At 38.5% G+C, this 25421-nt stretch overlaps 1 protein-coding gene across 3 annotated transcripts in view; it reads right to left on the bottom strand.

The window, feature by feature from the left end:
* The window catches only part of LRRC8C (leucine rich repeat containing 8 VRAC subunit C), a 99618-nt gene that overhangs the window by 24353 nt on the left and 49844 nt on the right, over positions 1–25421 (bottom strand). For 2 of the 3 annotated variants that reach the window (XR_001109338.3, XM_012464824.3), the window contains exon 1: positions 22673–25360. Coding sequence is in view for 2 of the 3 variants with exons in the window: in XM_012464824.3 (XP_012320247.1) it covers positions 22673–22837 (165 nt within the window). In the remaining variant the exon portion in view is untranslated. Of the gene's footprint in view, positions 1–22672; positions 25361–25421 lie in introns of those variants that run through there. The other variant, XM_012464825.2, reaches the window with a different exon arrangement.

Raw genomic sequence — 25421 nt, 5'->3', positions numbered from 1 at the left:
TGTGCAGAGATCCGCTGTGCCAGCTGAAACAGCCACGCTGGAGACTCATGGCGCTCTTCTGCCCAGGAATCTCCTGGTCTGTGGGAAGTAAAAATTCGTTTGGAAATGCAGTTATCACTCACCCTCTGCATTTTCTCTGGGAACTGAAATCCAGAGCTGTTCCTATTTGGCCATATTGGATCCTCCTTAATAACTCTTAATAAAAGTCTGTGAATAGGAAACTCACATATCCTTTTCGACTGACAATTTCTATATTGCTTTCATTCTTCAGTAATTACTTGGTAAGTTATAAAATTCTGTTTTGATAGTAATTTCCTCTCAGCCTTTAAAAATATTATTCCATTTTCCTTGGCCTATATTTTTTTCTGATGAGAAGCTTGCTGTCAGTTTGTGTTCTTTAGTGAGCAATCTATTTTTAAGGTAGCTTTTAAGATTTTACCTTTAGTCTCAGGATTTTCTGCAGGTTCACTTTAATTTTGAATGTATGTGGATTAATACATACATTCAAAGGACTAAGGACTTAACTTTCTTCCATTTTGGGAGCTAAGGACTTGACTTTCTTCAATTTTGGGAAATTTAAGCAAATATTTCTTCAAATATTGCTCCATCCTTTCTTCCATTTTCTTCTACAATTCCTATGAGATGTATGTTAGTGTCTCTCAGTCCATCTTCCATGAGTGTGTGTTCTGATTCCTGTCTCTCTGGTCGGGGTCTGGGTAAACTCAGAACTCTTGTTTAATTCATCACTTTTTTATGCTACTGAGTACAGTCCAATTATTCTATCTGTTGATATTTTATAATTTGTTGACTTTATTTCTAAGATTTCTAAATTTGTTATATCAGCTCTTAAGTCATATGTACCAACTTTATTGATTGATTGATTGAGATAGGGTCTTGCTGTATTGCCCAGGCTGGAATGTAGTAGTGTGATCACGGCTCACAGCAGCTTCAAACTCCTGGGCTCAAGTGATCCTCCCACCTTAGCCTGCCATATAGCTGGGACTACAGGAGTGTGCCACCATGCCCGGCTAATTAAAAATTTTTTTGTAGAAATGGGGTCTTGCCATATTACTCAGGCTGGTATTGAACTCCTGGACTCAAGCGATCCGCCCACCTTGGCCTCCTAAAGTGCAGGGATTACAGGCGTTCACCACTGTATTGGCTCCTACATTTTTAAATGTTATGTCTTGATCTTTTTAACCACTTTCTGTATATTTATTTTAAATTCATTGTCATCTGGTTAAAATTTAATTTCATCTTGCATGAATCTGTGTTCCAATTTTTAATTTTGCTAATAGTCTTTCTTAACATAGTTGTTTTCATGTGTTCTGGGTGGTAGACACATACTGACTAGGCATATAAGCCTTTTCCACTGTTTCTCTTGAGTGTCCTTTTGTGGTTTCCTGCACCCAGCCCCCAGGCCCTCAGAGTCCAACACTAGGTCTTATCATGGTGTTTTGATGTTCCATTGTGATGTCAGAATCTCACAGAGTCAGTCTGGGAGATAGTGGACAGGCTGACTCAGTTTCTGGTTGGCAGGCACCTTAGTTGCACAATTTCCTCTGAAGTACTGGCTCCAGCATCCAGTTAATTGGTATATTTTTTCAGCTTCTTTTTGGGAGTGGGACTTTTGGCTTGAAATAGTGACCAGGCTCCAGTCTGTTATCTTGCTTGGTGCATTTATGGTTCCCTTTGCTGGCAGGAGCTGAGCTCCTGGCTGCTACTGCTTAGTTTTTGATAAGAGTCCAGCAATTGATTCAGACTCATTCAGCATTCCATTTGTGCTCCACAGAAATGTTCCACTTGCTTTGGGGTCCATGTATGCATTATTATTATTATTTTTTATGTCTATCATGACTATACACATTGTACAGAGACTGTTTTGAATTCTAACACTTGTTTTACCATCTTTTGCAGATGTGTATATTTTAACATAAAAATTAGTCAAGACAAATTAACATTATGAAAAATTGCATTGCTTGGGTAGTGCCACACAAGGTAAACTTATAATGACAAATTCCCTCTCCTCAAAGAGGCTGAATTTCTTTACACATGTTCCACCAACAGCATATGAAAATACTTACTTTCTTATATCCTCGACAATAAAGTCCATTGTTCTTTTTCTATGACCTATAATCCCCAAATATTTTCTCCAGCTTGGACCTGTTTTTTTTTATTTTTATTTATTATAGAGATGGGTTCTCACTATATTGCCTAGGCTGATCTCGAACTCCAGGCTCAGGTAATCCTTTTGCATTGGCCTCCCAAAATGCTGGGATTATAGGCAGAGCCACCAGCTTGGACTTTAAAACACAGTTATGATTATATTATTATAGGAAGAGGAAGTAAGACAATTTGCAGTGTATGATAAAATAGGTGGTACCTTCTAATATGTTAACTTGTGATCCAGATATAGTCTATAGATTGTGTCTTATTCTTTAAAGACAGTGCTTTGACTTGGTTATGGCAGGTTTGATCCAAATAGGTAGAGTGGAGCCACAAAAAGGCAAGTGTCCAATATGAGGCAGTTAACTTTATAGCTTCATCCTCCTCCCACCTCATTGATTCAAATATATGTAGTATCTAAGGGTTCTACCCCGAAGTTGATCATCTAGACTTGTCCCCAGTCTGACAGAACAAACCAAGTTATCTCTGTTGACCTAAGAAGGATATAGGAAGAAACATATCCCAAAGATCTATTCTCCAGGGATTGTTCAGAGATTCCAAAAGCAGACTATCCTTTACCAACAGAAACATATTGAATATCTACTATCTACTATTTGGTTGGCATAAAAGTAATTGTGGTTTTTGTCATTGAAATTAATGGCAAAAAAACACAATTACTTTTGTGGCAACAGAATACATGCTAAGCATCATAGGAAAACCAAAGAGGCATAGCCAGTATTTGCTGTTCTAAAAGCACTTGCATTCTTGCTAGAGGGACATAAAAAGCCACATGAAAAATCAAATGAGAGTGCAAATAAGGCAATATGTACAGTAAGAACTCAGGCGTGGGGTAAGCAGGGAAGGCTTAGGGGAGTAGAAGTAACTTCATCTGGGACTTGAAGCTACTCAGTTAAAGTCTGTGGTTCCAGAGGCAGGAGCAAAAGGATGCATCTGGGGAGAGAAAGGGAGAATGACTGAAAAGATGGGGTGTCACTCTGCCTTTCTGTGGTAGACACATTTCTCTTAGGCAAAGGGATAGAAATAGAAGGGAAAGAAATTAACTTTCATGTCACTAAATTATCAGTTAATGTACAAACTTGACTAAGCACTTTCCCCAAGAAACAAGATCCTAGAGGACAAAGAAAGCACTCATTGTACAAAGGCATGAGATCGACTCCCTCATCAGTGATAGAATTAACTCTGAAAATGTAGACTGTGTTTCAAGGCTGAACTATTGAAAATATTTTAAGTACAAAAAATGTTGGTGAGAATGAAAAGGAAAAGGCAGGGTAGATGGCTCTGAAGGAGTGAACATGTAAATGCTCTCATTCTTACCAAATGTCTTATTTACAAGTCTCACTATGCTTTATGTCCACTATATGCATATTTGGGGGCAATCACCACAAGAGCACAGAAATTGACATCTGTGAGAACCACACATGCTGCATCACTATTACTAGGACAAACACTATCCTCGTCTCCAGCGGAAATGGAAAAGCAAAACTGCAAGTATGTGGCATCATTTCCAGTTTGCTGTGCACATGCTCTCTTCTCTTCTCTACTTTTTAAAAAGACTTTTAAATTTTGTTAGAGAAGCTTTAGGTTCACAGCAAAATTGAAAGGAAGGTACAGAGATTTCTCATATGCTCCCTACCTCCACCCATGTATAGCCTTCCCCATTATCACCAAGCTCAACCACAGTGGTAGTGCATTTGTTACAATTGAACCTACATTGACACATCATTACCATCCAAAGTCTAGTTACCTTGGGGTTCACTCTTGGTGTTGGACATTCTATGGATTTGGACAAATGTATAATAACATGTATCCAGTGTAATATCCTACAGAGTCATTTCACTGCCCTAAAAGTCCTCTAAGTTATGCCTATTTATCCCTCCCCTCCTTTGTCCTCTCTAAGCAACCACTGATATTTTTACTGTGCCTGTAGTTTTGCCTTTTCCAGAATATAACACAGTTGGAATCATACAGCATGTATCATTTTGAGATTAGCTTCTTTCACTTAGCAATGTGCATTTAAGTTTCCTCCATGTCTTTTCATGGCTTGAGAGTTTTTTGTTTGTTTGTTTGTTTGTTTGTTTCAGCACTATATAGCATTCCATTGTTTGGATCATCTTTCTCTCTCTCTTTTTAAAAAAAATTATTTTTTCCTTTTTTTCCCAGCTTTGGGACTTGTCTGAATCTCCCTTACTTTTAATGATGATGATGCTTAATATTTATATCATGGCCAGGAAATAACCTACTGCACAGGGAGGAAGCTTACACTCATATAGTAAAGTGAGAGAAAAACCAGTCTAAGGCAAACTGCCAAAATCTAAGGTATTTATAAGAGCAGAGTAAAAGGTCCGTTTTTATTAGTTGCTTATTTCTCCAATGGCAATAGGAAAAGGAAAATTAAAAAAAAAACCATACCTTTGCGTCTTTGAGGCATGGAGTGCTTGGGGAAAAAAATCCAAGGGATTGAAGAGATTAGTTTATTAAAACTTGGATTTCTGAACTTATGGATTTTCTCAGTGGTAAAGTATAATGGTACTTTTTTGTTTGTTTGTTTGTTTGTTTAGACGAAGTCTCACTCTTATTGCTCAGGCTGGAGTGCAATGGCACGATCTCGGCTCACAGCAACCTCTGCCTCCCAGGTTCAAGTAATTCTCCTGCCTCAGCCCCCTGAGTAGCTGGGAATACAGGCACCCGCCACCACGCCCAGCTAATTTCTGTATTTTTAGTAGAGATGGAGTTTCAATGGTACATTTTATACAGGTTTTATTAATACATAATTAAAAACTAGATAGCAAGAAAAACTTCTTGAGTTATGCATCATGAGAAATGCCTGAGGAACATTAAATGTCACTGACAGAAAGATTAAACACTGAAAAAGATACAGCAGAACATCTTAAATCGTTAGACAGAACAAATAACAGTATAAGAACCAGTAAGCTCTTTAGAGATAGGCACCATGCTTAGTTTTCATTGCCTGGCACAAAGTAGGTATGCAATAAATATGAAGTGAACAAATAAAATAAACACTGTCCCCCATATCCTCAAGGAAGAACAAACCACCACAGCTAAGGCAAGCATATGCATTCATATATTCAGATGCCAGAGAATATCTGGAAATACATGGCCTCTAGCTACCTTCCTCTGACATGAAACAATGCACTTTGCACATCCTCCAAACTGCCAAGTGATATCAGTCTAATGATTCCTAAAGCCAGAGTTAAGTGCTGACTCATTTAACAGACATAAAGAGAGTGTCAGATTTGGGGGACACTGTCTATTTATTCCTAGGTAAAAAAGAAACCATCATACATACATTAGGATCATGTCTACATTTTGAAATTTTGCTTAGTAAATACAATCCTCCTACCACTGTAAATACTGACACACTAACTTTTCTGAGGATAAGAATGACAATACATACTATTAATGTCCTTTATTTTTTTTTAACCCTTGGTAAAACTGAGGCTTTCCAGCCATCAAGGATGCTTTTATAACCTATATCTTGGTTGTACCTACATCGATTTTTTTCCCCTTCTTTTAAAGAAAGCTGGTCTAGATCAAACAAAGAATTACAAAAAACATTTTCAAAAATGAAGGGGCGGGTAAGATTTGAAGCAGCTTCTTCTCATTCCGCTTCATGGCATTTTTCCATAAGCCATAAAAACCAGTGAATTATTTGATCCAGGGCAATTTAAGATCTATGTGGAAAACATCCATTTCAAATTAACAACCATGTGAGAAAATTCAATGGACATATAAAAACTATAGAACATGTTTTAATTTGTAAGAGACTATTTGTTTTAGTTGTTTGAAGAATTTGAAATATTTATCTCTAATTATGCTCTTAAAATAATATGGGAAAATCTCTTTTTGAAGCAATGCCCAGGGACTGAAATCTTCGTTCTGTACTCAGCTGACTTATCTCTAGAAACCCTGTAGTTTACTGATAAATCTGTAAGCAGGAGTAGAATAAAAGAAATTGGGAGAATTCAAAGAGAAACATAAATTATCCGGATTATCTTCAATGTATGAACAGGACAAAGATAAAGAATTCTAAATATGGGAAACAAACAAAACTGTTCTAAAAGGATTTTTTTAAATGATTATTTTAGAAATTTACTATAATAATTGAAAAATAACTTGCTATTTATTTTTAGCAAATAAAAATATCTCACCAAGTGAGAGGATATCAACTGCCAGGTTGTGGTGCAATCTATGTAAAGGAATAAATAGTATCAGCCTTAGAAGATAATAGCCACACTTTGTTATTGCATCATAGAAGGCTTGCACCTAAGGCAAAAGTCCCAGCACTTGTTATCATTTATGTGTGTTGGACGGCAAGTGATTTTTTTCAATCATTATTATGCTTTTTAGAAGTTAAGATTATTTGGACTCTATAAATATCATTAATTTGGATAAGACAGGTTCCACACATTTCAGATAAACAGGTCTTTTACCTATATAGGGAGAATTTCATCTATGTACTTTTCCATTTTTCAGAATCATCCAGATAATGGCTGATCTCTGGGAAGAAAAGACTCTTCCTTGCTCCTCCTTACTTCTTTCTAGGTGAAAGAGGGCTTGATAGAGATGATGACCTCTAAGGAAAAGTACTGAACCTTGGTGTCACAAGGGGTGAAGTTTCTCCCTTGGGATCAGGCTGTTTTGACTCTCACTTTAGAGCTTCTAGAGGGAGTCATCATTTGGAAGTCTCCCTTTTTCCTTAAAACTGATGTGAATACAATAGATCTAAAGCTGCCTCTCTCTGGGAAGTTGATGGTAGCCTAGGAGGGCCTGAGGAAGATTGTTCAGATGAGCTTTAGGAAGAATCAATAAGAAATCAAAATCTCTCTCGCCTCTCTCTTCTTCCCTCTTCTCTTTTCCCCTTCCCCTCTCTCCTCTGTCTCTTCTTTACCCAGATTACCTATTTTTTGACCTGAGTACAGCAGAGATTAAGGTGCAGAAAAAGAAGCTCAGGAGTTTTGTTTTGTTTTGTTTTCAGAACTCCTTGCCATGCCCCGCCGTTTTTTCCAGGTACATAGATTTTTTCAGAGCTTAGGCAAAGAAAGTCCTTGAGACTTATCTGAAGTCTGGCCTAGCTCACAGAAAACTGATAATGAGGTTTAGGGCCAGAGCCTTAGCTTTAATTAAATGTTCTTCTGCCTGGTCTTGTCCTCTGACTATGTCTATATAGCTCCTGCAAAGTCTTCTGGGAGATGGACGTAGGTAGCTATGGGAATTGGGGCATTTGGTCCTGGATTCTAGACCTCTTTCAATCTCTGTTTGTCAGAGGCCCAACTAATCACACTTATGCCTGTATGAAGATGCCCCAAATGAAGTTTTTTGTTTTGTTTTTCAATTGGGGAGGCTCAGAGTAATTACCCAAGAGAAAATATTTTAAGGTCTGTGGTTAAAGAGGTTAAAACAATACATTTCTATTTTATCATCTTTTTTTTTTTTTTCACAATAAGTCTGTAAAATGGAAGTGATGCCTATCCTGCTCATTTTATAAAACTGGCCCTCAGAAAAGCCATGTGTTTCACCTAAACTCATACTAAAAGCATAGGGGAGAGCCCATGTTTTCTGTTTGACATTTTGGGGAAAGATTTAATTTTTCTCTTTAAATTAACTTATCTAGCTGAAGTCATTTTATTAAACCCAGGTTTTCTATTTCCTGTGAGCATATAAGGTTTCTTACAAGGTAAAATGATGAGGTAGTTGATGGCCTATTTACTAGACAAAAGATCTTTGCAGAATTCTAAAAGTATAAAATTAAGTGACTGAAATAATCATGCACACAAGCATTCTACAAGGGAATATCTCTACAACACTGTCTTGGCTTGCATTAAGCATTTTCTGAGTCCAGTATCTAGCACCTATAAAATTTAACATCAATATCCTAAACAATAAGCTAACATATTGAACTTAAGGTTACATAGCCCCAGCTTTGGATATCACTGCAAAGAATCTTACCAGTTTTTAAGAACTAAAATAACTTGAGTAGGGAGATGCCAATTCTGTTTTAAGATGGCTGACCCTAATACTGCCAGTAATTCAAACACTTCTTAGGAAAGCTAATGTTTTGAACTTGTCATTACATGATGAAAAAAGTTGCTATGTATGTTTCAAAGCCTTCACATAGGGCCGGGAGCAGTGGCTCACGCCTGTAATCTCAGCACTATGGGAGGTCGAGGCAGGTGGAACACCTGAGATCATGAGTTTGAGACCAGCCTGGCCAATGTGGTGAAACCTCATCTCTACTAAAAATACAAAAAATTAGCTGGACATGGTGGTGCACATCTGTAGTCCCAGTTACTCAGGAGGCTGAGGCAGTAGAATTGCTTGAACCCAGGAGGCAGAGGTTGTAGTGAGCCAAGATTGCGCCACTGGACTCCAGCCTGGGTGACAGAGCAAGACTCCATCTCAAAGAAAAAAAAAAAAAAGCCTTTATTCTTATTAGAAACAGGAAGTGCTGTTTTATCAAAAAAGCTGGTCATGGACCAGGCTCCAACACTTTGGGAGGCTGAGGTGGGCGGATCACTTGAGGTCAGAAGTTTGAGACCATTCTGGTCAATATAGTGAAACCCTGTCACTACTAAAAATACAAAAAATTAGCTGGGCACGGTGGTGCATGGATGTAATCCCAGCTACTAGGGAGGCTGAGACAGGAGAACCGCTTGAACCCAGGAGGTGGAGGTAGAAGCGAGATCACGCCACTGCACACACTCCAGCCTGGGTGACAGAGCGAGACTTCATCTCCCCCCCCACAAAAAAAAAAGCTGGGCATGGTGGCACATGCCTGTAATCCCAGCTACTCAGGAGGAGGAGGCAGGCAGATCACTAGAGCCCAGGAGTTTCAAACCAGCCTGGGAAACATAGTGAGAATTTGTCTCCGAAATAACAAAACAAAACAAAATAAAGCAAAGCTAAAAGTCCTTATTTGCTAGAAACCCCCAAGTGGATATTTACAGAATGTTACCATGCCTCACAAATGTTACCCTTTGTAATATCCCATATCACTTTTACCCCTTGGAATATAGTTTATTCTTGTATTCCAATAACCACCCTGTATATAGAATATCAAGAACCTTAATTTTCCCAGGTAGGCTTAACTATGCTTTCTCCTTTGTACCCGCTGCACTTTATTGAAACTATAGCAATTATATTGTTTTCAAAGGATGCATATGAATGCTTATCTTTGCAGCTTTTAAATATCTTTAGGACGAAAGCTAAGTTTCTGTGTCATTAGAAATTAGCATAGTGCCTATAAGAGTTACAGAATAAATTGTTGCAATGAATATGTTATTTTGCCTCTGCAACTATTCTCTAAGCTCCTTTATTCTGTATTCCTCATAATACCTAACACAGTATTGGGAACCTAGTCAACATTTAATAAGTATCTGTTGAGGCATTTATAGTTTCATAGCAAAAAATTCATTAAACAAAACTCTTTTATCATCAAGTATTCTCCAGCAATATCTAGATATTAATATATCAAGGATGCTATAAAAGAGATTTCCATATTGGACTTAAGTCACTTATAAATTCTCTTCCAATTCTGAAAGTCTATTATTTTTAAAGGAAATTTAACTAGTGTAGGACTACAACCTTCATAGATAAAAATAAACCAGTATCATGTAGCTATCACCATTATTCAAGAAATATTACATTTTAAATGACTTTTTAAAAATTCCTAAAAGACTAAAGTATACTAAATAATGAACATAAGCAAAGTTCATTTGAAAACTGGTTGTTTAGAATGAGAAAAACACTTTTCCACAAAACAACATGAAGGTTATTAGACTCTCTAGGCAGCTCATAAAATCCAATCCATGGGTACACTGCGAAGCACTGATACTCATACAGAACTTCATCACAATGAGTAGTAAGGTCTACATTGGGATGCCGGCAACACACTTCACACATTGGTATGAATGGACAACCACCTGGATAGGAAAAACCTGGATTTCACCCTGACAATTGTCGAAAATTTTACCATAAAAACAACCATATATGGCAAAATCCCCCAAATTTTCATTTCTGTAAAACATATTCCCATAATTTCACTGAAATAACTCTGTAACTTGCTCTAATGAGGTACCTCAATTTCTACAGTTTCTTAAGTTTCTTTGCCATAACAGCAGAAGCTTTTTCTGTACAAACTTTGGCTGTAGTTTTCCTATATATGAGGGCACATAACAAAATATACCATGATTTGTTGCTCTCTTATTAGCATGTTATTAAATTATGTCATCAAAAAATTTTCTTTGCAAGTTGGTTACTCTAACACATTAGGCCCTGTCTCTCTGGCACTGGATTTTTGCTAATTATTCTCACGATGAAACCCCAGCTTTCCCATCAGGCTCCCTTCTACAGAAGGCTATGGTAAAACTTGCACACACCAATGAAAGATCATTTGTTACTAGCTGCTTTTTTTTTTTTTTTTTTTGAGACAGAGTCTTGCTCTGTCGCCCATGCTGGAATGCAGTGGTGTGACCTTGGCTCACTACAACCTCCCCCTTCCGGGTTCAAGTGATTCTCGTGCCTCAGTCTCCAGAGTAGCTGGGATTAGAGGCGTGTGGCACCACACTCAGCTAATCTTTTTGTATTTTAGTAGAGATGGGGTTTCAGCATCTTGGTCAGGCTGGTTTTCAACTCCTGACCTCAGGTGATCCGCCTGTGTTGGCCTCGCAAAGTGCTGGGATTACAGGCGCAAGGAACCATGCCTGGCCTTACTAGCTGCTTTTTATAATTTTGGGAGGAAGTTGGATTTTTCCAATATCCTCATTAAATATTACGTACACACACACACACACACACACACACACACACACAAATATTCCACACAAAGCTTTCCTCCACCAGTTTATGATGCATTCCTAATCTGCATTTTGTATCATTGTTATTTGTAAGATAGTATAGTGAATTCACAGAGGTGCTAAAGCACTAATGTATTCAGTCACCCAAATAAGTCTTGAATTTGTGCTGAGTCTAAGGCACTCAGGTGAGTAAAAAATGAATCAGATATGAATCTTGCCTGTAAGCAACTTGAAATAGTATAGGAGTAATGAAATAACGCCCTTAACACTTTCTGCCATACACTGTTGCTCACTGAGTGCTAATCAAGGGGGTGATGACAAGGGTTTTGGTAGTTCATGTGGTCCCAGCTTCCAAGCTACTATGGGATTAAATTCTTTGTCCTAACTCTGAGAAGGCAGATGTAAAGCTGGATGTGTACATCTAAGACACCTGACATTTTTGGGGGTACAAGTGCTCTAGGACACTAGATGACTGGGCCTTAATTTGGGTCAGTTCTTGTTTCAAGCCTTACTAAGTGGATCCATGTAAGAAAAAACTGAAAGGGGCCACTTGTGCCCTTGCGCCATCACTATACCTGCCACACTGGCCTCTTCTGTTCCCTCTGTGTGGAATGTTCTTCCTGCAGTTAGCCTCCCTCTCTCAGTTCCTTTTGTTCTGCCCAAACATCACCTTTTCAGAGAGGACTTCCTTGACTACTCTAATTTGAGGGAGACCCCCTGTATACTCTCTCCTTGCACTGCTTTGTCTTTTTCAGAGTACTTATATCTGACGTAGTATTTTAGATGTACTTGTTTGTTGGCAGGGATTTTGTCATTTTTTTCACTGCCTAACTCCATTGCCTAGAAATACTATGTGTAAAGAACAAATAATTCTCATGTCACGACATATGGATTCTCCTTGTAGCTTTCCCTCCACCCAGGTTATTCAATTTCTGGAAGTGTATCTCCAATAATAGAAAATTTACAACCTAACATGACATTTTCAGAAAGTTCTTAGCTTTTAAAAGCTTGTGTTTGTACGAGCCAAAATATTCCATCCTAAAACTTCTCTATGGGTTCTATTTGGTCTTTAAGGTAAGACCTAGAGATAAGTTGAAGCCATTTATACTTTTCACATGGTGGCCTTTCCAGGGTTTGCTGTCTGTCCTTATTTCTCATGCCCTTTCCATCTTCTTAACTTGAGGGTAAGCACGCCTTCAACCAGGCTTCATACAAGGTTTTTTGGTCCCTCTCCTCTATTGGTCACAACCTCATAAATTACGGTGTAAAATACCAAGAAATAAACGTAGTATTTTATATCTGTAATTGAAAGGTCTCAGCTGCTTTCCAAGGATGCATTTATGGATGCTCGACAATATAACAGCACATGGCTAAAATGTGTCATCTACACTTCTTCATTCACTCATCCCTTCATTCCACAAAATGTATTCTTTTGAGCACTTACTTAAATGTGCCTGCTTCTGACTCTGTTCTGGGGATACAGAAATGAACCTGGATGAGGCCTGGCCTTATGGAGTTTATATTCCTACATTTAGAGGTAATTCAGAGGGCTGATAAATCTTAAAGCTAATGATTGTCTCACTCATGAAATTTATAGTTAAGAAATTTCCTACTTGTGAAATACAATTGAAATGTTTACAAAGATATTTAGAAGTTTACAATTGAGGGTGGGCATGGTGGCTCATGCCTGTAATCCCAGCACTTTGAGAACCGAGGTGGGCAGATCACCTGAAGTCAGGAGTTTGAGACCAGCCTGGCCAACATGGTGAAACCCTGTCTCTACTGAAAATACAAAAATTAGCCAGGAGTGATGGTGCATGCCTGGAGTCCCAGCTAATCCGGAGGCTGAGGCATGAGAATTGCTTGAACCTAGGAGGCAGAGGCTGCAGTCAGCTGAGATCATGCTACTGCACTTTAGCCTGGGCAATAGAGTGAGACTCCATCTCAAAAAAAAAAAAACTTACAATTGGAAAAAAAAAGGATGAGATTTGGATGGAGCATCTGACATAGTCTATAAAGGAAATTAGAAGAAATTACTCCATCAATTAAGGATGAGAGAGAGAGAGAGAGAGAGTGTGTGTGTGTGTGTGTGTGTGTGTGTGTGTGTGTGTGAAATCGGGAGAGGGGAACCTCAAGGATAAAGGATTGAATTATTCATGCTTCTCAAGGCAAAGTGTTATCAGCATCGGTTTATGCAAAACCCACTTTCTCACCACCACTGCTTCCCAACACTTTTCTCTCTCTCTCTCATTCCTTTTACCTTTCATGCTACCTTGTTCCTCTCCACTACCATAAGTGAGCATTCCTCATATAAATTTTAAGATAACTTTTAAGATAAGATTATTAAGTTTTCAAAAAATCTAATTGGAATTTTATTAATATTGCATTGAATTTATGAAAATGTTTGTGGAGATTAGACATTTTTGTAAAACCAATTCTCTGCCATTCAAAAACATTAAATGTCTTTCCAGTCATTCAAATTGCCTTATATGCCATTTATGTCTTTGACATTTAGAAGTTATCTATGAAGGTCCTGTGTATTCTTGGTTATTTTAATTCCTAAATACCCAATAGTGTTTGTTGCTATTTTGGATGGTATCTTGTTTTTTTTTGTTTGTTTTTTTGTTTTGTTTTGTTAAATCTTTAAGTTGGTATCTATCTTTCCAGTTGGGAGTATCTTAGTTCATATTTTTAGAAGTGGACAGAAAACAATATCAATGGATTAAGGTTTTTTTTTTTCTATATGAAAACTTGCTGTTCTAAAACAATTGGAATTCTAAAACAGGCATAACAAAAATTCAGGATTTTACAAAGGAAATCAGTAGCATAGAAGCAGCAGCAGCATTCACTATTTACATTAAACAGAAGACTCCAGATATAACACAGAAACTTACCTACAATTAAAATGTAGTACCAATGTTAGCCTAATCCTCACCACAGGGCCCCTATATTGTTGATATTCACTCAGGGTGGCTGGCAAATTATGAATTTTAGGAAAAGTTACATATTGTAATATTAAACCTTTTGGAAGGTCAAAAGGTTTTATTGGGACAAGCTGAAGGCAGCCGTCACATTTACATTAGCATAGGAAAGAGAGCAATCAAAAGCTTTCCCAGTTTAAGACTGTTTACCCCACATCCCTTTGTCTCCACTCTGTTTACTGATGTAAATTTTGTGCTGGGTGGCCCTCTCAGGAGGAGATCAAAGGGGAATTACCTGTTAATAGTGTTTACTCTGGGCCCCAGAACCTAAAGCTTTTATCAGTCCTAAAACTATTCTCTTAACCATGTTAATTATCCACATGTGTGTTAACTTAGAACCTCTGTTATAAAATCCGACGGAATAAATGTGTGGATGAACAGGAAGTCTGGGTTGATTGGCTGCATTTCGCCCTCTGAAAGCAGCTAACGGCCATCCCTAGCACACTTGTATCACTGTAACGGTGCGAGAGTGCATTCATTCACCTGTGGTTGAATCAGGGGCTGCAGGCCAGACCTCTGCAGGTGGTGGTTGATGTCTCAGGTGGTGATCATGATGTGATCGAGGTCACACTATATTGCTGAGAGGATCAGAGTGCTACCAGTGCTCTCAGTGAAATGGGAAACAGAAGACTTTGAGAGGAAGAAAGTAAGGGCAGTAAGTGGTACAGTAAATCTGTTCGCTGATATGATCAGAGGACTGGGGAAAATCTCCAAGTCAAAGGCCCTGATTCGAAAACAAGGCCACCTGCCTCCATGTCAACGTGTACTTATTTAATACAGGCCTTTAAACAGAAGTTTTGAATGATTCACACACAGGATCAACAACAGAGGCTAAATCTATACCTCACATAGGAAAACAGCCTGATATTCTGTCAGTGCTTTCTTATTTGATGAAAAAGATGTATTATTAAACAACCAATAGGCCACAAGATCATAACAATCCATAATAGTGGGAAAAAAGGAAATGTTCCCCATTCATTGACTAGCATTGGATTGTATCAGATAATCTAAGAAAAGCATTTAGATTCATGCCCTATCTTAAGCCCAAGACAGTAAGGTGAAAGGCACTCCTATGTTATTCTTGTGGCCAGGAATTCAGTCCATGTAAAATTATCAAGGTGATAGATAAGAAGTAAAATTCTAGGGAAGATAAAAAGTGGCAGTTCTAATAAAGCACCATAAAAAGGAGGTCCCAACTAAGGCATATTTTTGTTACTAAATGTAACAGAGGTTATTTGAAATAGTGTTTCTTTCACAGCATTCACCACCATCCCCACAAGATGACAAAGGTTGCTCTTTACAATTATTTTCACCATCTAAATAATTTTTGTTTCATATTCCCCAAAGACCCTAGTAGAAAGGCTATGTATGGTGGGTACAAAGGAACTTTATACAACTGGGCCGGTGCAGTGGTTCACGCCTGTAATCCCAGCACTTTGGAAAGCTGAGGAGGGCAGATCACTTAAGGCCAGAAGTTCAAGACCAGCCTGACCAACATGGTGAAATCCCATCTCTACTAAAAATGCAAAAATTAGCTGAGTGTGATGGTGCATGCCTGTAAACCCAGTTACTGAGAGGGTGAGGTATGAGAATTGCTTGAACCTTAGAGGCAGAGGTTGCAGTGAGCTGAGATTGCACCACTGCACTCCAGCTTGGGTGACAGTGAGGCTTTGTCTCAAAAAAAAAAGAAAGAAAGAAAAGAAAAGGAACTTTATAAAACATATCTGAGATAAGGTCTTGGTTTTAAGCCCTCAGTTCTATCTGATTTCATCAGAATTCTGATGTAATCAGTATTACCGATTCTAAGTAAGAATTTCTGGGCTTCCATCTATAAAATTCAAATTTGGCAAAAGAAAAAGATCTACTATAAATCCCAGATACTATAGAGCAGACGACTGTATGGGGGGGAGTAGAAGCAAGAATTCAGGGCACATTATCAACAATGAAGTCTTCTGAAATCTTTCTGGAATTTGTAATTTTGATTGCCTGTATTTTCCAGTGAACTGCCTGTCAGCATTTTCACCTGAAGGTCATTTGTCATGGAGCTGACATTGATGGCTTTAAATTAGAGGAGCAGAAATTAATTTCAGTTTCCCCTGAAGATCAAAATGGGGATCAGCGCTAACCAACAAACTCACATGTCCTAAACGATTTGATAGTGTGACCCTGCTGGCCACTTTGCTCCTAGTGATTGGATTAAGTCTTCCAGAATTTTTTTTGTAGGTGGATTCATCATTGAAATAATTCTTTTTTTTTCCCCCCTTCAAATTCAGAAAGCAGGAAATGTCTTTTTCTATGTAACAATCACAAGGCAGGTCCCCTAGGACTTCCAGGGGGCTTGCGTCTTCCAGTTCCTGTTTCTGGTTTCTAACTGCTAATTCTATATTTGGTAACGGTCTACCCATGGGCTCTTTTGGATTTGGTCATAATAAGATAACCTGGAGTCAATGAGCAGAGATTTAAAGCAATCTTATTTTTCCAGGAAGCAACGTATTGACCTTTCAGGATTTGGTCTATTTTGTTGAATGTGTTGAGTTTTTGAATAGTGTTTATAGCACAAAGCTGGGTGTTTACACTATTGGTCCTTGACGGTGTATGACTGTACAGGAATAGGACAGACACATATACTCCTACGCTCTCCTGGCTTACAGTGAGTTTATATTTGTTCTTATGTGGATTGATGTAATCTAAGGAATGCTCTTTATACATGATCTTATTCCATAGCAGCCTTGAAAATAGCTACTTGCTCAGTAATGAATAAATATTTGTCAGACAAGTAAGGCAAGAGTGCTGGTTCTAATCCTTTTACATAAGGGCAAGAAAGAATCAACATCCCCTTGATAGATAATAACCCCTTGATCCCCTAGTATTTTCCAAGCTGAGTAGTGTTAAACTTATATGAAAACAATCTTTTAGGAATAAACGGATAATCAACTGTTAACCTGACACGAAAAAAGCAACTTATAAATAGTTACTCTAAAAACTGTTAAATTACTATTTCATCATCAATGAGTGTTCTTCCACCTTAGATTTTGCCATGTCATGTATTCCAATCTAGGACTTAACTTCTGTTGTAAATAAGATCAGAAAGAATGATTGCACTTTCATTTTACAAGGGGAAAATCAAGGCCTAAAGATATATTTTAACAATTTTAGCATCACCTTGGAAATGAGAAAGGAACTCGAACTTCACAGAGAATCCTTTGTTTATAAGGTTATCAGTTATTAAGCCAATTTTAGTGGATTATCATAGCAGAGCTAAAATAAGAGCTTAAATTCTTCCCCTACAGAACATTACTTTCATTTGTTATATGGATCCTAGGTGGTTTTTACTTTAATAATATATATCATGCATTCTTTCTTGTTTTGTTAATGCTTACTATAGATTGGAAGCTTTTCTTTTTTAAATAGCAAGTATATAGTGAATACTTCTTAATATTTTAATTTGTAATTCATAAAATTGATACTTTTTGTAACTATTTTCTCTTTTTATCGTTTTGTACTTGTTTTTACACTGAAAATCCTGTTTTATAAGCCAAACACCGCCCTCATAATCTGTGCAATTGTGATGGTTCCATAATATTTGATAGCAATGTGCACAGGGGCGACAGACATATCCTGGAAAATCAGCCTCGGATGTGAACCTCAGCTGCATCCCTCTTGGCTTTGGGGCAAGTTATCTAACATTCTATACTTTGGAATTCTCATCTGAAAAATGGGGCTAACCTACTTTCACAGGTTTGTTCTGGGAACCAAATAAAGTACAAACAGATTCTAGCACAGGCTCTCTTGCCAGTGTTACTCAATGTATGTGCTATTAGCATTCTGGATAAAACAATTCTTATGCTTTATGGGAATGTCCCATCAATTGCAAGATGCTTAATATCCCTGACCACCCTCTCTGAAAAATGCCATCTGGGCCTCTGGTCACTGTGCCAATCCGTGAAGGCTTTGTAAAATGATCACACTAAGTATTCTGTTAATGCTGAGTTTCCCCTCTTCATTCCTCTTATTAAAATATATATTCTGGTTTTGTATACTCATTCTTTGAGACTTCACACAATTATCTTCTCCTTGAGTCCCTAACTTCCAGTGGCTGAGAGACCACATCGTATTTGATGCTCTTGAGGCACCATTAAGGCACTTACACATTGGAAGACATTGCTTATGTGTTTCTCTGGTCTTCAGACTATTAGCAATCTAAGGGTATGGGCTGTGCTGTTTTTCTTTCAGCATCTAGCACCCAGCACAGTGGCTGATGTATTGCTGGTGCTCAGGATTGTTTGTTGAATTGAGTAGTCCACCGCATATGATTTCTGTGCCCTGCAGCCTTCATATTCTGATGCAATGTTTCTTTTGGCATCTCATTTTTTCTCAGAACCTTGTCACCTCAGACAACACTTCCTGTATGCAGTCAACTGGCATCAGATTTCTTTATAATGGCTGCAGAGATGAAAGAGGCTTATGTGTGAAGGGCCCAGGTTAGTTAACCTATCTGAGCGGGAGCCACTGACCGTGGGACGTAACGGTGGTGTTGAATAGGCTGGTCAGTAAGGAGCCCAAAAGGCTTCTGGACTGTACAGACACACTGTGGGGCTGTGCCGCAGGAAGATGATTCTAACCATCACACAGGAACAGAGGTTTAGCTTGCAGATGAATCCCCTCTTGAACTTACTGCAGGCACATCTCCTAAATGATGCTCATTATAGACATTTTCGTAGGTACACTCCTTTTTTTTTTAAAGACGAAGTTTCACTCTGTCACCAGGCTGGAGTACAGTGGTGAGATCTTGGCTCACTGCAAGCTCCACCTCCTGGGTTCAAGCAATTCTCCTGCCTCAGCCTCCCTAGTAGCTGGGACTACAGGCACGTGCTTCCATGCCCAGCTAATTTTTGTATTTTTAGTAGAGATGGGGTTTCACCATGTTGGCCGGGATGGTCTCAATCTCTTGACCTCGTGATCCACCCGCCTTGGACTCCCAAAGTGCTGGGATTACAGGCATGAGCTACGGAGCCCAGCCCCAGGTACACTCTTATTTTCATTCATTTCATTGCAAGTTGACTAATTATTCTAAAAGATTTTCTGTGTCCTTCTCTTTTCTGCACTTTGACCTGCCATGGAATATATAAATAAGAGAAACAGTTCCCTGTGCTTGTTAGGCAGATCCTGCAGCAGCGCCATGAGCCATGGCACAGTAATAAAGACAGGTTTCTAGTACTCCTGCTGATCTATGTCACCTCCCTCTACTATTTCCCAAACTAGGCATCCCAAATCTGCCCTTCTTGAGACCCCCACTCTACTACCTTCCTTGTTGCCACTTCCTGCTACATCCCTCACCCTCACAATCTCTCAGCAAATGTGTTTTCTCCATCACAGAGAAACAACAAGCCGTAAGGCACAGATTCCCATCTTTGTCTCCATACCAAATAAAAATGCATCTGTAGCTATCATTCCCATTCTGGTGGAAGATGCCTCCTGCACCCAAATCAAGGGTAATCCTTTCACTTAGATCCCAGATCTTCACCTCCTTCCTCCTGAAAATTACTATTACTAACCCCAAACTCCTGGGTTTTACATCCGACTGATTACTTAATATCTCCATGTCGATGTTTAACATATATCACAAACTTAACATGTTTAAAAACAAACTTTTCTAGTTGCTGAGGTCTAAAAATCTTGCTCATCCTTGATTTGACTTTTTTTTGAGATGGAGTCTTGCCTTGTCACCCAGGCTCGAGTGCAAAGGTGCGATCTTGGCTCACTGCAATCTCCACCTCTCGGGTTCAAGCAGTTCTCCTGACCTGGCCTCCCAAGTAGCTAGGATGACAGGCATGAGCCACCATGGCCGGTTGATTTTTGTGTTTTTAGTAGAGATGGGGGTTTCACCATGTTGGCCAGGCTGGTCTTGAACTCCTAACCCCAGGTGATCCACCTGCCTCGGTTTCCGAAATTGCTGGGATTACAGGTATGAGCTTCCGTGCCCGGCTGATTTCTCTTGTATTTCACATTTAATCTTCCAGCAAGGTGGATTTTCCTTCAAAATTCATGAAGAACAACTGCTTGCTTTCACCCTACTCCAAACCATGTAATTATTTTCTTGCCTGGATTATTGCACTAGCCTTCCAAATACCACCTCCACTTCCATCCTTAGCCCCCTACAATGTATTCTCAACAGCTGTAGTGGTCTTGTTAAAACATAAATCATGCCAATTCTCTGCTCATAATTCCTTCAAACATGTTCTATCTCACTTAGAACAAAGTCAAGCCCTCCAGGAGCCGACAAGGCCCTACATGATCTGGCACCCACTGCGTCTTGGGCCTCACCCTCTACTGCACTTCCCCTCACTCACATTTCTTTGGCATACTGGCCTCCTGGCTTTTCTTGAACCAGTATCTCCTGTTACTCAATAGATCGATCTTTGATGTGTCAAGGAGCATGGTGAATCACAGGTTCCACCACAGTCACAGAAGTCCAATGATACAGCTTCCTACAGGGCATTTATCACTCTTCCAGGCCAGATACAGCTGACCAATCAGCAGTCATTTATTTATGCCATAATGTTGCCTAGTAACACAGCTAACATTCCACCTTTATCGGGTCTCCAGGGAAACAGAACTAGAAAACTGAAAAAATCATAAAATCAAATTCTTCTGCAGAAAAGTAAGGGCCCTGTGGCTTCCTTTCACTATGTGCCTATTGCTCTTGCTGTTCCCTCTGCCTGGAAGCATCCTTCCAGCACATCTGTGTGGCTTGCTCCTGTACCTCCTTTAATTCTTTGGCCAAAAGTCACCTTTCCAATGAGGCCTTCCCAGGCCATCTTATTTGAGGACTGCAGCTTCTATCTTACCTGCAGGAAGCTTCTACTGTCTTGGCATGCTTTATTTTTTTCCATTGTCTTTATCATCTTCTAACATATTTACTAATTGATTTTGCTTAATTTGCTCATTTTCCCCATAGAATTTAAAGTCCATAAAGCTGGGATTTTTGTCATTTTTTTTCCTTTATTGATAATTCTTAGAACAGTGCCTGATACACAGCAGGTTCTTGAACAACTATTTTATTTATGAATGGATTCATTGGCACCCTTTGTTGGAGGGGAGGAGGGCAAAATATTTTCAGTGACCAAATAAAAGACAACACGATGTGAGGGACTAAGAGCTGGAACTTGGGAACCAAATTGCCTGGATTGAATAAAGGTTTTGACATTCACATCGGGAGGATCCTTAACCTCTCTGTGCCTCACGTGTCTCATTTGTAAGTGGGGATAATAAAAGAACCTACATCTTAGAGTTATCATGAGGATGACGTTTGTCAAAATACATATAAAGTGTTCAAAAGAGCTCCTGACACATAGAAAGCAGGATGTGTTCACTATTTTTAAGGCCAACTTTTAAAAGTCCTTTATTTTCACTCTGTATCACTTCTAGTAATTTCTCTCTCTCCATAAACGCCCTCTTCCAGCTGATCTACCTGAAAATCACATCTACCCCATAGCTTCTATAATATGTTGATTTCCATTGATTTTTCCAACCACCGACATAAGATTTCTAATGAAGTAGTTGCTACTTTCCTCTTCTTAGTCCATGAGTTAGTTGTGTGGCCTGCCATCACTGTCCATGGCTTCCTCTGAGTTCTGACACATGCCTCTCTCCTGGTTTCCACCTGTCCTTATGGCTGCCCCTTCTCAGTCTTCTTCAAGGGCCCCGCTTCCTTCTCCATTTACTCTTTAATGTTATTACTGACACTGTCTTCCTCATCACATTCTCCCCTGGGTGATTCCACTCGCAAGCATGGTTTCAGCTCTCATATCAACACCCCATATGTGCCAGTCCTAATGACAGTTTACCAAAGATGGCATGTTCTTTCTCACATCCGTGACTTAGAGCTTTCTTTTCTCCTCTTGGTGTTCTCTTACTTTCAGCTAAGAAGAGGTTCTTGACTAACTTTAGCTGGTTCTCCAAGTTTTAATTCAACCATCACCTTTTCTCTTATTCACAAACCAAAGTGAGGGTTTTTCTTCAGCACTCTCTTAGTGCTTTTTGGACACCTCTATCATAGTATAACACAATTTATTTTGATTGCTAGTTTATTTATTTCTCCCCTAGAAATGAACTACTTATATGTATCCATGTCCTCAAAGTATGGTACCTGGAACACAGCAGTTATGCAAAAAAAAAGAAACAAACCTGGATTCAATACCTAAATACATAGCATCTATATAATTTTTATTGGGTTTTTTATAAATTCAGAACTAAACATTCAGTAAAATAATGATATCTCATCAAAATGTTAGTTTTTCCAGAAAATCTTATTGGGGTAATGGTAAAGATGAAGAAAAGCAAAAAGTTCCACTTGGGCAATATAAATGGTGCTGCATATATGCTATATTTCACTGTGAAGCCAATTTTGAAAGATAAGGGTCCCCCTTTAATGTTAGTGACATCAGATGTTATTTGACTACAGTCAATTGCTCTTTGGGCTTATTAAAATCTTTCAAGTACCACATTTACCTTATTAGAAAAACCCAGTAAATAGGTGTTTCAGGCTTCCTGCTATGATTAAAAATACACTTACAGAGAACAGTGACTAATACTTACATGGTTAAAAATTACACAGCCAGTTCTCTAAGGAGGTTTCTTTGACTTGTGTCTTGCTCTGGCCCTCATTTTGCCAGGGGTCTAGGCACCTACCTGTAAAGTACATCCAAACACGCCGATCATGAGCATGGCTACTGACAGGTAATCCGTAAACACATCCCACCATGGCTTCAGCACTCGGAAGGCAGGCTGCTGCTCAGAGAACTGCCGGAATTCTGTCACAGGAATCATGTTTCTGAGAAAGGAGAGATTACTCATGAATTAATTTATCTTCAAGTACAATGTACTTCAGTGTTAACAAATGTGGCTCCGACTCCTCACAACAGAGGTCTGAATTAGTGCAAGAGCTGTCAAGACTCATCAACGTTCCAATGAGCCACTGAATAAACCACCAGTTGAGGAAATAAGGAGACCCAAATGGAAAAGGCAAGTACCTTTACTTGTCTTTTATTGTCCAATAACAAGGTACCCTTTATGCTCCAGGTGGGACAGAAAGAACATGGCCAGACACTTGCCAAGTATCAGTTATTTCCTGGACCCTCATTTCTCTTAAACAGAACATGAACATGCCAAGAAGACTAGAGCCCATTCTTTGAAATGTTTTTGCTATTTATCCTACCATCTTGGGTTATTGCTTTAAGCTTTTTTTTTTTTTTTTGCTTTAAATTATTTTTAAGCATAATTTTAGCATTCATTTGTATTAATTCTTTATTGAGACCTATTTATAAAGCATTTTGCTTGTTCCATGGGGAAGGAAAACAATGTTTCCATGCGGTCCTTGTCTTTTAAGAAGATCTTATTGATGGTGGTGGGTTGAGGAGGCCCCAATTTTTCTTCCTTGTTTCCTTTTTGTCTCTGTGCTTGTATGTTTTTTTGTATGTTTTTTTTCTGTTTCCTGTACTTTTCACATTTCACTGTGAACCCCAAACGTATCCCATATCCTAATTTTCTCCTCTGAGACATCAGTTTACTGTGGAAACTCCTATCTCTAACCAAATGACAGAAAGTAAATGAAAAGGGCACACTCAAGGCCCTGGGAAAAGAGAAAAGAGGCACATTCTTTTCTTCTTGTCCTGCCTCCTCCTTTTTTCTCTGCCTTTAGTGTGACCCAGGAATTGAGGTTAATCATCCTGCTACTGTGAGAATAAAAACTCTTTCTTTATCTTATGGCAAGGAATAAGGGTGGCCAAGGAGGGCCAAAAAAATTTCACCTTCCTTCCCTAATACTGAATTAAGAACTAGATAGACAATAAACATCCCAGATAAAAGCAAAGCCTCTTCTTTGACTATAGCTTTGGCAACGATTACAATGTTATCTATTCTGTCTTGCTGCTTTGTGACTTTTTCTTAAACAATAATTTGTCTTCTTTTTGAATCTGTTCTTTAACATAATGTTAAAAATTTCAACTGCCTGGCAGTGTTCTCCCCTACGACCTACCTACTTGACATCTGTGCAGAATATGGTTTCCTCATTTTACTGAAAAACAACTTTTCTTAACTCCTTCCTGTTACCACCACTAGGCTGCAGGTTTCTTGATGGTAGAATCTACATGTTCTGCCTACACGTGTCCTTAAAACGTATTGGAGGCAAACGGCACAAGCTCAATAAATTACTCTGTATCTTTCTAGTGTCGTTAAAATTTTAGACTAGCCCAAACTTGGATTTTCCTGCCACTTTATGACCTTTTTCTCAGTAAATTATTACAGTCCCACTGCTCCAAATATTTGATAGTCACAGTTGTCTCAGTGGCAGTAAGAACAGCATAAACTCATCTTGACTTCCAACTTCCACTTCAGAAGCTACTGTCTTACTCTATTTTGCATCCCCATTACTTGCTATACTGCCTGAAAAACAAGAAACTGAACAACTGTCTGTTGACTAAATGAATAAATTCAGATGCTTATTCATGAAGCAATGCTCATCTAACTCAGATTTGGGGTGACCCTAATCAGCTGCAGTGGCAGGGATAATTAGCAAACCACCTGTGGTATAGTCTATTGTTCCTTGATAGATTTGGTTGTTGTCTCCTCCATGATAAGTTTCTTTACATCGTAGAGGAAATTGGACTTATTTATAAAAGTGAGCAACAATTTCAGAAATAAAATGCACCAATATAGAGCAGTGGCTCTCAAACTTTTTGGTCTCAGGAGCCCCTTATACTCTAAAACAATGAGGAGAAACCCAAAGTGTTTACATGGGTTATACCTATACATATTTACCATACTAGAAGGGAAAACCAACAAATTTAAAATATATATAATTCATTGAAAAGTAAACTCATTCACTAACATATATCATTATGAAAAATAACCGTATTTTCTAAAACAAAATTAGTAGAACAATGAAATTGTTCTACATTTTTGCAAATCCCTGTAATGCCTGCTTAATATATAAGACAGCTGAATAGAAGACATATCTGTTTCTGCATTCAATCTAGCGTGACATGATACGCTGTTTTGTCTGAAATTTCAATCTATTGTGATATGTTGTTTTATCTGAAATTTATGCACCAAACATGGCCTCACAAAGACATGTGGTTGGAAAAGGGAAGAGTGTTCTTTTTATAGCACTGTAGATATTTATTTTTGAGAGTATACTAAACCTTGACTAAGTTAGTTGCAATATGAAATCTGGAAACTATACCAAAGAGCTTTTTAAACTTCATTATATTAAAATTAATTATTCTATCTTATACTTTGAATGAATTTTTTTATATATTCATGATTTTGTAACATCATGCATTGGTAATTTGGAAAACATTGGATCACTGAGTTATGCAGATCTTCCAAATGTTGACACATTTCATCATAATAAAATATTGACATATTTTAGTAATAATAG

This window comes from Aotus nancymaae, unplaced genomic scaffold, assembly GCF_030222135.1.
Source record: "Aotus nancymaae isolate 86718 unplaced genomic scaffold, 86718_ANA_hifiasm-v0.15.2.pri h1tg000007l, whole genome shotgun sequence".
NCBI lineage: Eukaryota > Metazoa > Chordata > Mammalia > Primates > Aotidae > Aotus > Aotus nancymaae.
This window is presented reverse-complemented; position numbering and strand designations above follow the sequence as displayed.